Below are 17971 nucleotides of genomic sequence, written 5' to 3'. Positions count from 1 at the left end.
TATATATATATATATATATATATATATATATATATATATATATATATATATATATATATATATATAAAATGTCCAAGTCCAAAATACTACTGTACTTTGAAATAAAAGAGCAAATATAGTGACACTTCTTGGTAACTTATTCCATGTGTCTCAATTATCTGTGAGAAGAAAAACTTCCTAACGTTTGTATGAAATTTCATCTTTTCTTGTGTAAACGTGACTAAATAAAGAAACCTTAAATTTACCATTAACAAGTTTCCAATTGTGACTCCATGTTCCTGTTGAAATCATTTTAAAATAACAGCCTTGATCCTTTGTGCTAATTCCTTTTTAACATTTTAAACACTCTTAATCTCCACTTGCTTAAACTGAAACAGATCATTTCCTTCAGTCATTCATCTTTTCTCACACTGCAGAACACTGTGCAGTCCTTGAATCAGTGTAGTCGCTCCTACCTGGGCTTTTCTAGCACTGCTATGTCTTTTTTATAGCCTAGAGACTAAAATTGCATTTTAAAGTTTAGGTATAACTTGTACTCTACACATTGTGCTATATAACTTAACATTCCATTCACCTCCTTAATGGCTTCTGAACACTGTATGGAGGTTGATAGTAATGAGTCCATACATAGAAGTAGCATACTTATTAAGGTTTTTAAGCAGAATTCAATAAAGATGATTATTTTTCTAATGGTAATCTAACCCAGCCACAGGGGATGCACAAACCAGTGTGTTTCTTCGTGATGGTCCCAAGCCCAGATAAATGGGGAGGGTTACGTCAGGAAGTGCATCCAGTGTAAAATTTTGCCAAATCAATATGCGGACAATAATACAAATTTCCATACCGGATTGGTCGAGCCCCAGGTTAACAACGACCACCACCAGTACTATTAGCCAACAGGGTGCTGGCGGAAATTGCACTACCGTTGGCCGAAGAAGAAAAAGGAGAAGGAGAAGAAGAGGGGGGAGATGTGTCCAGAGGCAGGAGGAGAGGAGGAAAGTAAAGAGAGTGGAACTGAGGGTAGGAACTTTGAATTTGGCAGTATGACTGGTAAGGGGAGAGAGTTAGCAGATAGGATGGAGAGAAAGAAGGTTGATATATTGTGTGTGCAAGAGACTAAATGGAAGGGGAGTAGGTCCAGGTGGATTGGAGGTGGATTCAAATTGTTCTATCATGGTGTGGATGGGAGGAGAAATGGGGTAGGAGTTATTCTGAAGGTATGTCAAGAGTGTTTTGGAGGTGAAAAGAGTGTCAGGCAGAGTAATGATTATGACGCTGGAAATTGGAGGTGTGATGATGAATGTTGTTAGTGTATATGCACCGCAAGTTGGGTGTGCAATGGGTGAGTAAGAAGATTTTTGGAGTGAGTTGGATGAAGCGATGAACAGTGTACCCAAGGGACAGAAAGTGGTGATTGGAGCGGATTTCAATGTTGGTGAAGGGAACAGTGGAGACAAGGAGGTGATGGGTAGGTATGGTGTCAGGGAGAGGAATGAAGAAGGTCAGAGGATAGTGGATTTTGCCAAAAGGATGGACATGACTGTGGTGAACACGTATTTTAAGAAGAGCGAGGAACATCGGGTTACGTACAAGATGCACACAGGTAGATTACATCCTATGCAGAAGAGTTGATCTGAAGGAGATTAAAGACTGCAAAGTGGTGGCAGGGGAAAATGTAGTTAAGCAGCATAGGATGGTGGTCTGTAGGATGACGTTGGAGGTCAAGAAGAGGAAGAGAGCAAGGGCAGGGCCAAGGATCAAATGGTGGAAGTTGAAAAATGAAGACTGCAAGAATGAGTTTAGGGAGGAGGTGAGACAGGCACTGGGTGGCAGTGAAGAGTTACCAGACAGCTGGGAAACTACAGCAGATGTAGTAAGGGTGATGGCAAGAAGGGTGCTTGGTGTGACATCTGGAAAGAGGAAGGAGGAAAAGGAAACCTGGTGGTGGAATGAGGAAATACAGGAGAGTATACAGAGGAAGAGGATGGCAAAGAAAAAGTGGGATAGTCAGAGAGATGCAGAAAGTAGACAAGAGTACAAGGAGATAAGGCGCAAGGTGAAGAGAGAGATGGCAAAGGCTAAAGAAAAGGCGTATGATGAGTTGTATGAGAGGTTGGACATTAAGGAGGGAGAAAAGGACCTGTACCGATTGGCTAGACAGAGCAGGTTAGGGTGATAAAGGATAAAGATGGAAATGTACTCACAAGCGAAGAGAGTGTGTTGAGCAGATGTAAAGAGTACTTTGAGAGGCTGATGAATGAAGAGAACGAAAGAGAGAAGAGGTTGGATGATGTGGAGATAGTGAATCAGGAAGTGCAACGGATTAGCTAGGAGGAAGTAAGGACAGCTGTGAAGGGGATGAAAAATGGAAAGGCCGTTGGTCCAGATGACACACCTATGGAAGCATGGAGGTGTTTAGGAGAGATGGCAGTGGAGTTTTTAACCAGATTGCTTAATGGAATCTTGGAAAGTGAGAGGAAGCCTGAGGAGTGGAGAAGAAGTGTACTGGTGCCGAAATTTAAGAATAAGGGGGATGTGCAGGACTGCAGTAACAACAGGGGAATAACATTGATGAGCCATAGCATGAAGTTATGGGAAAGAGTAGTGGAAGCTACGTTAAGAAGTAAGGTGATGATTAGTGAGCAGCAGTATGGTTTTATGCCAAGAAAGAGCACCACAGATGCAATGTTTGCTCTGAGGATGCTGATGGAGAAGTTTAGAGAAGGCCAGAAGGAGTTTTATTGAGTCTTTGTGGACCTGGAGAAAGCATATGACAGGGTACCTCGAAAGGAGCTGTGGTATTGTATGAGGAAGTCGGGAGTGGCAGAGAAATACATAAGACTTGTACAGGATATGTACGAGGGAAGTGTGGCAGTGGTGAGGTCTGCGGTTGGAGCGACGGATGCATTCAACATGGAGGTGGGATTACATCAGGGATAGGCTCTGAGTCCTTTCCTATTTGCAATGGTGATGGACAGGTTAACAGACGAGATTAGACAGGAGTCCCCGTGGACTATGATGTTTGCTGATGACATTGTGATCTGTAGCGATAGTAGGGTGCAGGTTGAGGAGACCCTGGAGAGGTGGAGATATGCTCTAGAGAGGAGGGGAATGAAGGTCAGTAGGAACAAGACAGAATACATGTGTGTAAATGAGAGGGTGGTCAGTGGAATGGTGAGGATGCAGGGAGTAGAGTTGGCGAAGATGGATGAGTTTAAATACTTGGGATCAACGTACAGAGTAATGGGTATTATGGAAGAGAGGTGAAAAAGAGAGTGCAGGCAGAGTGGAATGGGTGGAGAAGAGTGTCAGGAGTGATTTGTGACAGACGGGTATCAGCAAGAGTGAAAGGGAAGGTCTACAGGATGGTAGTGAGACCAGCTAAATTATATGGGTTGGAGACGGTGGCACTGACCAGAAAGCAGGAGACAGAGCTGGAGGTAGCAGAGTTAAAGATGCTAAGATTTGCATTGGGTGTGACGAGGATGGATAGGACTAGAAATGAGTACATTAGAGGGTCAGCTCAAGTTGGACATTTGGGAGACAAAGTCAGAGAGGCGAGATTGCGTTGGTTTGGACATGTGCAGAGGAGAGATGCTGGGTATATTGGGAGAAGGATGCTAAGGATAAAGCTGCCAGGGAAGAGGAAAGAAGGAAGGCCTAAGAGAAGGTTTATGGATGAGGTGAGAGAGGACATGCAGGTGATGGGCATAATAGAGCAAGATGCAGAGGACACAAAGATATGGAAGAAGATGATCCACTGTGGCAAACCCTAATGGGAGCAGCCGAAAGAAGAAGATTTTTCTAATGGTAATCTCTGCCTACAATTTAGTGCACATTGAACTGTCTTACATTCGAGATACCTGAAATACAATTTGAGATCTTACAATAAGAGTGGCATTGCGCAGCCATGATCAGAGCTGCTATTTTAGAGCTCCAGTGTGGAGCACGGCTTGTGGAGTATTCTTTTTTTCAATCAGGTTTATGTAAGATTAGCGACACAAATATCCTCTTAAATTCTATGAACATACATGTTAGTTTATTTAAAAACATGATGATACTCCATGTATTAGTGGCTTGTTAGACATAGTCTTGTGACGGGCTGGTGTCTCATCCAAGGTTGATGCCAGGTTTGTCCTTAATGCTGTCTGTATAGTCTTCATTTCCCTTCAGTTCTGTAATGAAGTATGTAGTTTCAAAAATGAAATGTACTCTTCTCTATTTTGAAGCCTAAAATGTTTTACATCATCCATCCATCCATCCATAGAAACACCATTTTAAAAAAACAGGCATTATTACAGGAAGTGACTGAGAGTTTTGATAACTAAAAAAATGAAACAGTGTGGGAATTCCTAAAAGTTAAATTGGTTTTCCTCCACCTAATCACCATCTTCATCACCGAGCTTATAACCATCTTGTTTTCCGTCACAGAAGAGTCAGACATGCCCGTTAATGAAGGCTGGGTGTGGAGCAGAAATTGCAGTTCTCAGCCTTTATTATAAAGCACTAAGTGTTTTGAATCCATTAAAAAGTCTAAATAAGTGTAAGGTTATGTAGCACTCACTCTGTAAAGTGCAAATTAAAAGAGTTTATGCTCAAGTGGCGTAATGCTCGCGAGACCACATGTGAACACTGTGTGTAGATTTGGTCTTCATAATTGCAGTAGAGAAAGTAGAGTAAAGAGCTACTACATTAGAATCATTTGAGACATGCAGGATTTGAACTGCGAGAGAAGACTGAAGGAGATTAATCTTTTCTGCCTAAGGAAATGGAGGTGGAAATGGCCTAACGATTTGAAATTATGAAGTGCTGAAGAGGATGTTTCCAGGTATTAATTAGTTTATATAAGTCAATGTGTACAGATGGAAGCTGGCAGAGGATAAATGGATAAATGCTGGGCACTGGTTCAACAATGGGAAGTGTACAATGTCATCAAGTAAATATGACTGGAAGCAACTGTTTGAAGAAATTTCATTCTCTCCTCACTATCAGCATCTACAGAAGGCATGTTCAACAGATATTTTACCGTCACTAACACCAGGCCAGTTCAGCAGCAGACCATCCTAGCCAAAACCCAGCACGTCTTTGGGATTTGAGAGGAAACCACATGTACACGGAGGAGACAATCATCCATTCGCCATACATTCACGGTGACCGTGTAAACTCAAGATGTCTCCATTTGAACTCGGGACCCTGAAGATGTCACTTAGAACTGCATCACCGTGCTGAAATACTATTCTATTGCTCCCGGAAAATACAATTGATTCAATCAAAGCGTACCTTCTGTGTTCGAATTTTGTCTTGACGATCAGACTCCTTGGCCATCGATTATCACACATTTCTCCGGTCGCGTCAGCGGGCGCAACATCCTTGATGGGCGTCTTTCTGATATTCGAGTGACTGCCAGTAGGTCAGCAAGAAAAAAATCATAGCGACATTATGTTCAAAAGGACTCACAGCAGCTATCAAGCTAAAAACTTTACTTTCGTCTTCTAAACGAAACTTTGATGTACAAAGGACAGTTTTCATTACGAATTGAAAAAGAGGCCCTGTGGTGGGCCGGCACCCTGCCCGGGGTTTGTTTCCTGCCTTGCGCCCTGTGTTGGCTGGGATTGGCTCCAGCAGACCCCCGTGACCCTGCAGTAAGGATATAGCGGGTTGGATAATGGATGGATGGATTGAAAAAGAGGCACTCACTGCGTTTTGTTAAACTGCCATAAAATGTTTCTGTTTCTCACAAATTTCATTTTATTTTAGAAATCTAAAAGTGCACTTAACTTTTGAAGAATACGCATTACTTTCAGGTGTTCATTGTAAAGTAACTCCGTTGTCCATTGGGTACTCACCTTAAGGCTCGTTTCGGAATTTGTTACGTGTCGTCCTAAACTGTTCAATATTAAAATAAGTAAAACTGAAAATGGGGATGGACTGATAATATAAGTAACGTCTTCTTTAGAACCCGGCGACAACCTAAAGCACAGGTGTCGAACTCCGGTCCTCGAGGGCCGCAGTGGCTGCTGGTTTTCATTTTAACCATCTTCTTCATTAGTGACCAGTTTTTAATGCTAATTAACTTCATTTGCTTTAATTTTAATTAACTTGACTCAGGCCCCTTAGTTGTCTCTTTTTCCTTAATTAGTAGCCAAACAATAATGAGACACAAAACAAGCCACCACATGACCAGCTCACCTGTGCCCAACACACAATATCTAATAATAAAGAAAGGTGAAGGTCTTCGTAAGGTTGATCTCTCAGGTCACCAAAACATTTTGACGATGTTCTTAGAAAAAAAAAAAAAGAAAAATCAACAGTTTTGGAAATATCTGCTGTGTCAGAATGAGAGCAGCAACAAGCCATGGAATTAAATAACGGGCTTAATTAACAGCAAGAATCAGCTTCTCATTAAGAGATTGGTTGGAGTTTGAAATCCCAGTTTAGCTGCTCATCTGTTGGCTCGTTTTACGTCTCATTTCTTTTTGGCTACCATTTAATGAAGAAACAAATCGATTCAGAGGACTGAATCCTTAAAAACAGGGCTATTGAAATGAAAGGAAAAGGAGTTAATTAGCAGTGAAAACTGGTCACTGATTAGGAAAAGGGTTAGAATGAAAACCTGCAGCCACTGCGGCCCACCAGGCCCGGAGTTCGACACCCCTGACCTAAAGCATCTGCTACTTACTGTGGCCAGTTTGAAAGTCGCCCGAAGCAATTTCGAATTGAAAATTGGCCTCAGTGAACCTCTGCTGGCCTCTGCTGGTAAAATTGTATATTACAACTGTGGATTAGTACATAATAGGGAGTTATTGGGACGATAAAAAATAAAGCACTTTAAAATGTGCATTTAAAAATAAAATAACGTTAAAAGACCCTCGTGACCTCAAATTTAATATATATTTAAAACATATTTGAAACTTGTGGATCATTAGGTAAATAAATAAGAATTAGGAGTAGTATTTCTTTCAGCTCTGCCCTGAATCCTCTTCTCGCTGTGGGAAACTGGAGCCGATCCTTGCCGCACAGTACCGACTCTAAACGGAGCACCAAATCATTGTAGACGATCGCACAAACTTCTGCGGGTCCATTTTTAGCAATACTGTATGGTACATCTGTTCGATAACTACCTCATCTCCTTTCAAAACTATTTACTTTAATTGATCCTTGCAGGGAAGCTAAACTTACCGGCAGCACTGTAGGGTGCGTTGTCCGTGCGTTTTCCAGTTTCTCCCGTTTTTTTCAAATCTATCTATAATTTCTTTCGTCCATTTTCAAGGTGAGCCGATATCTACAACTGTTTAACCGAATTTCTGTACAAACTGACTAGTGAAAAAAAATGTTTAACGTATACCGTGTTGCAATTGTCAACTTTTTGCGTTTTATGTATTTATTTATTTTCATTTTTAGAAATATTTCAATTTCCACTAAATTTCTTTAGACGATTTCTAATATTTGAGGATAGCTTCCTACAGACGGGCGTCCACTCCATGTCTGAATACTGCTTTGCTCCCGATGACGTGAAAATAAGCCGCAACCGAGTAACAGAATAACGGACTTGGAAAACAGAAGCGTACAAGACAACAAGCCTCGCATACAAGACGACCGGCCTTTCCCAACTACTTATCATTTATTGGTTCGCGACTTAAAATAAAGCCACCCTGTAGTTGAGCTTTAAAATTGCAAATTAAACTGTCCCGAGAAAGTATTCTACTGACTTCTTTCTTTTTGAGTAACCAGTGAAAGAAATATACAAAGCTACTAGTTGGAGAGCATCTCTGACGTCTTTACTTTTATGATCTCTTGAACTGCAGAAGTCAAGATGAATGAAAAGGTTCTTCCTAAAAAAGATTCCATTGTTTGCGTCTCAAGTTTTTGTTCATGAAAGGATGCATACATTTGCATACACATCCATCTGCAGATAGATAGATAGATAGATAGATAGATAGATAGATAGATAGATAGATAGATAGATAGATAGATAGATAGATAGACTAGGAGTTCCTGATAAAACTTAAACGAATAGCCTTAATGTGTTTATTCTTCTTGAAAACTTTCTAAAAATGTTCAGTTTTTAGTTCTGCTGTAACATTTTGCGAACTCACCGTAACTTCAGAATAAAATACACAGCACAAACCGCAAAGCAGCCTTTCCTTCTTTTAGTTTTGTCATGTCCCACACGACTCCAGCTCCTTCCTCGTTATTATCTGCACGTTTCCAAAGGCTCCACAAGATCCAACAAGTTAAAAAATTTGCACAACAATGGACCCCAAGGTGTAAATAGTGCCATAGCATACTTATGTCATTTATTATGGCCGTTTTCTGAGAAACTTATGAAAATTGAAGCAAATATCGACATGTGTAAATGTAGAAAAATAGATATTTAAACAATAATTTTACAAGTAATCATAACATTTAAAGTTTTATAATTTGTCACAGTTTCCTTTCTAAGAAATTATTTTGCTTATGTATGCTAAAATTGTTTTAGGATACACAGAATTGCAGTGTGACAACTTCCCGATGCCCAAGTGCTAAGCTACACTTTACGTTTAATCTGATTTAGTGCCATGAAATAACAGAACATCTCTCTTTTACCGCTACTTTATTAACTTGAATTGCAACCCAGGAATGGTTACATTTCCAATAAGTCACAAATTGGACAGTTTTGGGGTTTCTTTTGACTTTTAACAAAATACACGGCACAACACGAGGATAAAACATGCTCACTATACGACACCCGACTGTATTAATTAGATTGACTTTTGTTGTATTTGTAATATTGGTGGTAAAACTGTTTTTATTACTGGTTGAAAAAATAGAAAAAAACATGCATAAACAAACTCTAGCATTTTAGTGCTATGTACAGTATATCCAATTTTCTCTCCTGTCTCACTCGACTGTCTCTCGTGCCCGCATCAGCGCGGATTTGGACGCCCGCTTACAGACCACGTCTAACTGCGAGTTTTGCGGATCAGTGAAGGTTCTACATTAACTATATCCAGATGAAATAAAAAAACGAAAGAAAGTCGATGTCTTTAAACAATATTTTTAAAAGTTCCAGTGTTAAGTTTGTTTTTTACTTCTTGTTCCAGGTACTGTCTAATTGGCAGACAAAGCGATTTAAAAATGGACTGATAAAATCATTTACCATAGGCATTTCAGTATGCTTACCCATTTTTAAAAACTAAGCTCCGATCGTCTGTGCCAGGCATTGCGGCCACGTCACTGGACTGAGTACCTTGATGTCCACCACTGCCTGTGTGTGTGAGACCAACGATTGTCTGTCCTTTTGCCTATTTTAAAGGCAAATGTGTAAAGGATCATCGTTTTCAGGAACTGGTATGTTTAATTTAAACGTATTTTATAACCAACAAATTTCAACTCATTAAATAGGAAGTATCTTAAGAACTGCAAGGTGGCGCAGCGATTAGCTTTGCGTTCTCGTAACTCCAAGTGATTGGGGACAGATTTCGGCCCGATCTCTGTCTGACTAGAGTTTACAGTTTCATGGAGTAGGTGTTACTTTTACATCCACAAATACGTTGATTTCTAATTCTAGATTGTTGAATTATTAGTAACTTTTAGGATGGAATGGCACACAATCTAGGATTTATTTATTTATACTGTTCAAGACACAAAAGTTAAATACACAGATCGAGTGAATGAAAGGGCGAATGAAATAACTCGATTTACCTCATCACAAGGGATAAGCAACCAAGAGCAGGGAAACAAGTACTGTAAAACACACTCTACAAATGCCAAAGAGTAGAAAACGATGAAGAGCCGGAATATTAATTTGTAGAAAGTGCGAATTTACTTCTAATATTCAGGAACTGCAAAGGGCAAATTATTTTCACTTTTGAAAATAATCCATTGGGATTCAGACCCGTCTAATCCTATACCTTATCCTTATGCCCTAGCCTAACTTTAGTCGATTATGTTTACCTCTGTTGAAAGTCGCTCTTGATAAAAACGTCTGCCAAGCAAATAAATGTAAATGTAAAATGCAATGCCTTCCGCAACAATGGATTTTTATTGAGAGGTATTGAATTCGCAGGTCTCGAAATTAATACGGTACTTCTACAACAAGTAGTGTTAGAAGCTGTAGTAGTAGTAGTAGTAGTAGTAAGAAGAAGAAGAAGATGTATTCTTCTTCTTCTTCTTCTTCTTCTTCTTCTTCTTCTTCTTCTTCTTCTTCTTCTTCTTATTATTATTATTATTATTATTAGTGTTATTGTTTTACTCGATCCCCATTCCCCTACACACAATTTCAATAGAGAATAGTGAGGATCCACAGCTAGCTGGCAATCACCCCGGACGGAGCGCCTGTCCATCGCGGAGCTCACAGCGCTAAGTGGTGTCGCCAATCAGCTTCACGTCAACCTGACGAGGGAGGAAAAACAGAGCATCCGCAGGAAACCCACGCGAATCGTAAAAATACAACATCTGCATTATTACATCACTTCATGATGCCTTTGACCATCAGGTTATATTTGAAGGAGAGCGATTGCTTTCATTCAGTTTTTTATTCGAAAAACGTTAGACTATTCTTGTTCAACATACAAACTTACTGTTAGTAAACAAACCCGGAGTGGTCTGAACAGGTGCCTCCTGGATCCAGTGTTCAAGTCTAAATTTCGCGTCCTTGGGGAGTCTGCATGTTCTTCCGCGAATGTGTGTGTTGCTTTGCCTCCCACGTCCCGAAAGACTAGCTGGTTGGATTAACTGGAGGTTCCAAACTGATTTCAGCCTTACGCTCTGAGGCTGTGCAAATCACCCACCAGATCCCTCCACGAATTGAGTTAAACGGGTTTGACAAAAATGTGCCATTTTATAAATAAACAGTAGGCACCCTTGTTCATAATTTAGGGTCAGCATATAGCAGACTATACTAAATTAAAAAAAAAAAAGTTATTTAGTAAATGCCTTGAAATACTAGTTCACTGATTTACAAATCAATTATGGGTAGTGCCCATGAGATTGGGGGGACTCTTCTACTACATTTGATTCAACGGAGTGAGTGCAGACGCATCGGGTGTCATTTACTACACGAAACATGCTGAAACAGTACATCTTGTGACAACGATCAGAAGTTTCCACATTATTTTCCATTACACTTTCATCATTCGTTTAATCAAATGTGTATTTTGAAAAGTGATTATCGACGCTCCCACGGCACTGACATGAAATAATTCTAGAAAGGGCCACACTGAGGTCGTGTACCATGCATCCGTGACGAGTCTCTAAAGACGGAGCTCGTACTAACGAATAGGGACAAGCATCCTTATTGAATGGCCATTATGCTAAACAAATCTAATGCTCCTAAGCGATGACGTACCAGTGCAACGGGGTCAAAGTGGGAAAGTTTGACAAGTTATTTAAACCCGTGATTAACATATACAACACACCCAGCGCGCATAAACTATCCAGTGCGCCCTCCTTATTTCCTGTAGCCCCAAGGGATGACACGGGCTCTGGGGTGAGGGGGTGCAATTGTTCCACGAGTGATGCGTGCAAGGAGTGGCGACCGGTGCCTTTATATATTCAGCCCGAGCCCCATCACATCATTGCAACTATCCAACTTGTGACTACAAGTACTGAGTTGGAAAGCTGTTCGGCTGCAGATCCGAAGGACATCTTCTGCTTTTTCTTTTCTTCTTCTTTTTCTTTTTTGCCAAACGCCAGTTCCTTTTTGATTATGCCCTCCTTTTTCTTTGCACTTTGCTTCGTGATGCTGTACTGTAGTTTGGTGATCGAGTGCTTACCCAACCCTTCTCCGCTGCTCAACCCGACTTGGGGGGACCCTCGCAAACTGGTGCACCTGTACACGTCCTCTGACAGAAGAAGCTTTCACTTGGCGATCAGTTTAGATGGGCAGGTGGACGGGACTCCCGAACAGACTGCTTACAGTAAGTTTTATAAACATAGTATTGCCTGCTCTTATTGATCACCTGTTCGAATTGTAATGTAAATATATATATATATATATATATAAAGAAGTAACAGGTTCACCTTATGCGACTTAGGATACATTGAGTCATTTATATGTGCACGTGCTAAACATACACTTTGAACAAAGGTGTGGCTTCAGTAGTAGGATGCCATTAATGTGATATAACAAAGTGTGCATCTACCTAACTCATTAAATATTAAATGTCCAGCAGTTCTGCAAAGAAGAGCAAGTTATTTAACTTCGGGATGCTCTCGTGAATTATGATGCATTTCACAAATCCTCAGTTTTAACAATACGTGAATGTGACGTAAATTAAACATATTCATGCAAAGAAACAGATTACAGAAAAAAGGGCGGCACGGTGGCGCAGTAGTAGCGCTGCTGTCTCGCGGTAAGACGATCAGGTCCTCCCTGTGTGGAGTTTGCACGTTCTCCCCGTGTGTGCGTGGGTTTCCTTCCGCAGTCCAAAAACATGCAGGTTAGGTGAATTGACCCAAGTGTGTCGTTAGTGTGTGTGTGTGTGTGAGAGAGAGTGTGTTCGACCTGCGATTGACTGGCACCCTGTCCAGGGTTTCTTCCTGCCTTGCACCCAATGCCAGCTGGGAAAGACTCCAGCAGACCCCCGCGACCCTGTTCAGGACTAAGCGGGTTTGAAAATGAATACATGTATAACAAAACCAGCGTCAAGTTTAGAATTCGATCTGGGTACCAGCGCTTTTGCACTTGAAATTTTAAGTATGTTAAAGTTATTAGGTGCTTTCACTGCTTTCTAAGAACACCTTATTGCTCAGTTCACATTGCGATCGCTTCACCGATAAGCGATGTGCCATATAGCAAGTAAATGTGCAGTACGAATGTACCTGAACGTGGACGTTATCTCTTCAAACCACTTGACCTGAAATGATTAATGACGAAGGGAATTTCGCCGTAGGTCGACTTTTCCTAAAACGCATACCGCGCTTATAAGTCGCGCGTGTTGTACGTGGCTTACGTGAGGCTTACGTCCCATGAACTGCTTCTTGATTTGCAGGTGCCATGCTGATCAAGTCTGAAGAACGAGGTCTCGTGGCGATCTTAGGAGTGAAGAGCGAGCGGTACCTCTGCATGGATGCCAAAGGAAAGCTTTTTAGCTCGGTAAGTCTCTCTTAATACCTAACTTGCAGGCAAGCCACTCACTTTCGCAAGAAGTCCCGCTAGACTTGCCGTGTCTCATAAGAGTAAATGACAGGGCACTGGAGAAGCTGCTGCTCTTTAGCAGTCACTGTCACTTGTACCTGATGCTTCACTGCTTGTCAGTTTTTGGGTGCACTTATCAGTTCAGAAACATGTGAAATATAAGGAAATTGTAAAGCAAAGTTAATCAGTTATGGCAAATATTTGAATTAATTGTAAAAAAAAAAAAATACTAGTGAACGATTCTGAAGTCAAAATTGGAGAGGGGATTAAAGCAAATATAATTAAAACTCAATTAGAAGTGACTTAATGAATTATGAAACCAGTACAAATAATGCAAAAAATGAACAAGGTCAGCCACGGGGGTGCACCTGAACTTGAGGACCTTTTCATCACATGATGCCTTTTAAAGTTAAAAAAATCTTGTTGTACTGAGCACGAGAGAAGCTTTGTATTGTAAGAGTAGCTTACAGGACCACCAGTAGCTCCTTATACTGTATATGGGCTAGACAAACCCATTGAATACTGTGTAAAGCTGAAGCAATTTGTGAGTTTTGTGTCAAGCAATCGATTCTATTTAACATTAACAACTAAGGAAAAGTCCGTTAGAAAAGAAAATCAATTTTCTTGTTTTCCCCCAATTAAATATATTTAAAATTCCCCTATTGTTATAGATAGATAGATAGATAGATAGATAGATAGATAGATAGATAGATAGATAGATAGATAGATAGATAGATACTTTATTAATCCCAAGGGGAAATTCAGCAGCAGCATACTGATAAAGAAACAATATTAAATTAAAGAGTGATAAAAAATGCAGGTAAAACAGACAATAACTTTGTATAATGTTAACGTTTACCCCCCCCCCCCCCCCCCCCCGGGTGGAATTGAAGAGTCGCATAGTGTGGGGGAGGAAGGATCTCCTCAGTCTGTCAGTGGAGCAGGACAGTGACAGCAATCTGTTGCTGAAGCTGCTCCTCTGTCTGGAGATGATACTGTTCAGTGGATGCAGTGGATTCTCCATAATTGATAGGAGCCTGCTGAGCACCCGTCGCTCTGCCACAGATGTCAAACTGTCCAACTCCATGCCTACAATTGAGCCCACCTTCCTCATCAGTTTGTCCAGGCGTGAGGCATCTTTCTTCTTAATGCTGCCTCCCCAGCACACCACCGCGTAGAAGAAGGCGCTCGCCACAACCGTCTGATAGAACATCTGCAATATCTTATTGCAGATGTTGAAGGATGCCAGCCTTCTAAAGAAGTATAGTCGGCTCTGTTCTTTCTTGCACAGAGCATCAGTATTGGCAGTCCAGTCTAATTTATCATCCAGCTGCACTCCCACGTATGTATGGGTCTGTACCCACTGCACACAGTCACCTCTGATGCGCACGGGGTCCATGAGGGGCCTGGGTCTCCTAAAATCCACCACCAGCTCCTTGGTTTTGCTGGTTCATATTATAATTTGAATATTAACAAACACATAAATTGTCTATTTAATGGATTACGTTCACATTAGAAGTGTAATTCTTACAGTAAGCATATTGGAACAACAAGAAATAAGAAGAACTTGAAATTTAGTCATAAATGTCCACTTCACTAAAATACAGTAGCATGGATCAAAAGAAACCTGTACTCTGTAATATCACCCTTCAAAATTTGGGTCTGGTTTTTGAGAAATATCAAAAATGGTATTTTTGCGCCTCTCGGTTCATGATTTGTCCATAATATCAAAACATAGTGGCAGTTTTTTTACAAAAATAAATTAAAGACAGTTTTGAAGTAAGCTGACCAAATTGAACTCCTACTTTTGGAGAGATGAAGCACACAGTATACATTTGCCATACTTGCACCTGAGCTCATTGTCCTTTAAGCATGGTTTTGTGCCAATAAACAGTTGACTGTGTGACAAGCAAACTTCAGCATCTTGGGAATTGCTTGAAATAAGCATAGCTAATCAGTCAGTCAGACGGATCAGGAATCAATGCACGAATCTTTCATTAATGCTGAGACTTTCACTCCTACCTTATTCTTCATTAAAGGCCAATGGTTGCAGTCAGTAAAACTCAATGACTTACTAGTAATATCATTCAGCCCCATAAGATACATCTGAAATTATGCATTTTCCATTTCTGTGTAGCTTATGCAAATGTTTTGTGAACCTGAGCCAATCAGCATTTCTTGGTACTTAATTTTGTTTCCCAGATATTTTATTGATATACAGTAGATACTCTATTCAGTGAAGACTAGTGCACAGTATGCCAGTTGGCTGATGGTCTCCTTGTCATCTGCATGTCTTTGTTCATTGACAGCTGGTTAAGCAAATAAAGGCTCTAAATGATGTTGCTAAAGAGGAAAAGAATCAATTAAGGGTCATAATTCGCAACAATAGACTAAACAAAAAGTAAGCTACACTATCTAGCATTGATGTAAGAAATCGACCACGATGAAAACCTACATCCACCAGGAGTGTAATTTTACAAGCCAGCATTAATCTAAAATTAATATATATTTTATTCCTGAAAAATGTCCATTTCTTTTGCTATAATTATGTTAATATCTATCTATCTATCTATCTATCTATCTATCTATCTATCTATCTATCTATCTATCTATCTATCTATCTATCTATCTATCTATCTATCTATCTATCTATCTATCTATCTATCTATCTATCTATCTATCTATCTATCTATTGATTTATTGTCCTGTTTTCTTTTTGCAGAGTCATTGCACCAAGGATTGCTTGTTTTATCAGGAACGCTTAGAGAATGGATATGATGTGTATCGTTCCTCAGAATACAACCTGGTGGTTAATCTTGGTGGGAGCAAGCATGTCTACATCACAGGCCATAACCTTCCTCCATATTCCCAGTTCTTGTCACGACAGAATACTGTGGAGCTGGAACACTTTTTCCACAGACAGAGTCGAAATGTCCATACGGATCCTTCTGACCCATTTGGAATGTTTAGCTCCTTCAATTTTCAACACGGAGCTCGGAGGTTTGAGACAAAGAAAATAGCACACTCAAGCCAGGCCCATTCAGTGTCCAGAGAGCGCATGAAAACCACTTACCATGATCTAGTGGACCCTGATGACCCTTTGAGATTGCTAGATCATAAGGCCATCATCAGCCCACGCTTCTTTAGGAGTTAACAGCGATTATAGAGAGAAAATTTCACTTTGTGTCATTGGAGCATAACAAAGGTCTGTCAGCTAAGGAGATTTAGTGACATTCATTCAAATGTGAGTGCCTAATTTCTCATGTCCAACAAACTCAGATTAGTTTGAGGCATTAAACAATATTTTGTTAATTAAGAAAGTTCAGTTTTAGGGTATTTTAGGTTATATTATTTAATTAAAGTGTTTCAGCATTGTCCTTGACACTCAATACTATTGAAGGAGTCTTTGTAGCTGGCTTTAAAGGCTCTACATAACTATGCTAATAATAATGCACATGGCTTAATCGATCTGTTTATAACTCCAAAATTGCAAGTCTTATCTATTGCTCTTACTTCATATGATGTAATAATTTATGCAAAAATTATATTCTGCATCATAACACGATTAAAACAATATGCAAGAAAGGAATTTATATTTTTTTATCTATCTTCTGCCAAAGAGAACTATTCTTGACAAAAGATAGGCTAATAATTGTAGCCATGTTCAAAATATGAGTTCATCAGTTGTTTTAAAATAGCAGGTTATGCTCACATAGTGAAATGGAGAGAAATAAGTACAGATTGTCTCTTGTTAAATGTCATAAGCCCCCAACTCCCCAATCAGAGGTCAACAGACTATGATCTAAAGAAATCTTCTTTTGTGGACAGCATATTATGCCCTTTAAAAGTCAATTGGTATTCCTGCTGGATTACGTGATCAGTCTTCTGAAGCTTAAGAAATCAAAGAAAGACAGAAAGACTTCTTATAGACTGGTGTTGGGTACTACCAACACATCCAATTAAGATATTTATTTATTTATTGAAATGTCAATATATATTCCTAATATTTATGTAAAAAAAAGTATTTATACTGGTACATCATGTTGTCTTTAAATAACTGTAGATCATTTTATACAGGAGAAATGCTGCTTTGTACCCCTAGTTTAATAAAGATGGTATGATAAATTTAAATGTGTTAACTGGCTTGTTAATTGCAACAGATTTCAAAAGGAAGACAATTCATCCATTTTGCAAACACTGGAATAAATTTACAAACCATGTAAAACAAAAGAGTGATGCCTTTACATGCATACAAAGTAGAATTTAATTATACCCCACAAGCGGTAACACACGACCACGGGCTCAGCATAGAGAAAGATTTGTAGCTGTCATGGAAGCACCCAGACTTATAGAATACAATGAAGGAGTAAAGAAGCTCTAAAGAGGAGTCAAACAATAAGAGAACAGTATCTTGATTTGGATACACTTGTGGACATGAGCGGACAGTACAGTTAAAGTTTTATTAACCAGTTGCTGCAATGCAATACCATAAGCAATATGCCTTGGTGGCTAAGGAAGTAGATCACAAACCACAAGGATGAAATATAAAACATTATCACGCATGGGCGGTACGGTGGCACAGTGGTAGCGCTGCTGCCTCGCAGTTAGGAGACCCGGGTTCACTTCCCGGGTCCACCCTGTGTGGAGTTTGCATGTTCTCCACGTGTCTGCGTGGGTTTCCTCCGGGCGCTCCAGTTTCCTCCCACGGTCCAAAGACATGCAGGTTAGGTGGATTGGCGATTCTAAATTGGCCTTGGTGTGTGCTTGGTGTGTGGGTGTGTTTGTGTGTGTCCTGTGGTGGGTTGGCACCCTGCCCGGGATTGGTTCCCTGCCTTGTGCCCTGGGATTGGC

At 40.1% G+C, this 17971-nt stretch overlaps 2 protein-coding genes across 2 annotated transcripts in view; one reads left to right on the top strand and one right to left on the bottom strand.

Moving 5' to 3' along the window:
• The window catches only part of nedd1 (NEDD1 gamma-tubulin ring complex targeting factor), a 753979-nt gene that overhangs the window by 482 nt on the left and 735526 nt on the right, over positions 1 to 17971 (bottom strand). The window lies entirely within an intron of this gene.
• fgf23 (fibroblast growth factor 23) lies at positions 11357 to 17222 on the top strand. The gene is made up of 3 exons (XM_051924547.1): positions 11357 to 11900; positions 12975 to 13078; positions 15843 to 17222. The coding sequence occupies exons 1-3, from the start codon at positions 11690 to 11692 to the stop codon at positions 16272 to 16274; spliced, it is 747 nt and encodes a 248-aa protein (XP_051780507.1). The 5' UTR covers positions 11357 to 11689; the 3' UTR covers positions 16275 to 17222.

Source organism: Erpetoichthys calabaricus, chromosome 1 (assembly GCF_900747795.2).
Source record: "Erpetoichthys calabaricus chromosome 1, fErpCal1.3, whole genome shotgun sequence".
Taxonomy (NCBI): domain Eukaryota; kingdom Metazoa; phylum Chordata; class Cladistia; order Polypteriformes; family Polypteridae; genus Erpetoichthys; species Erpetoichthys calabaricus.
The sequence above is the reverse complement of the archived record's forward strand: the minus strand, read 5'-3'. Positions and strand labels throughout refer to the sequence as shown.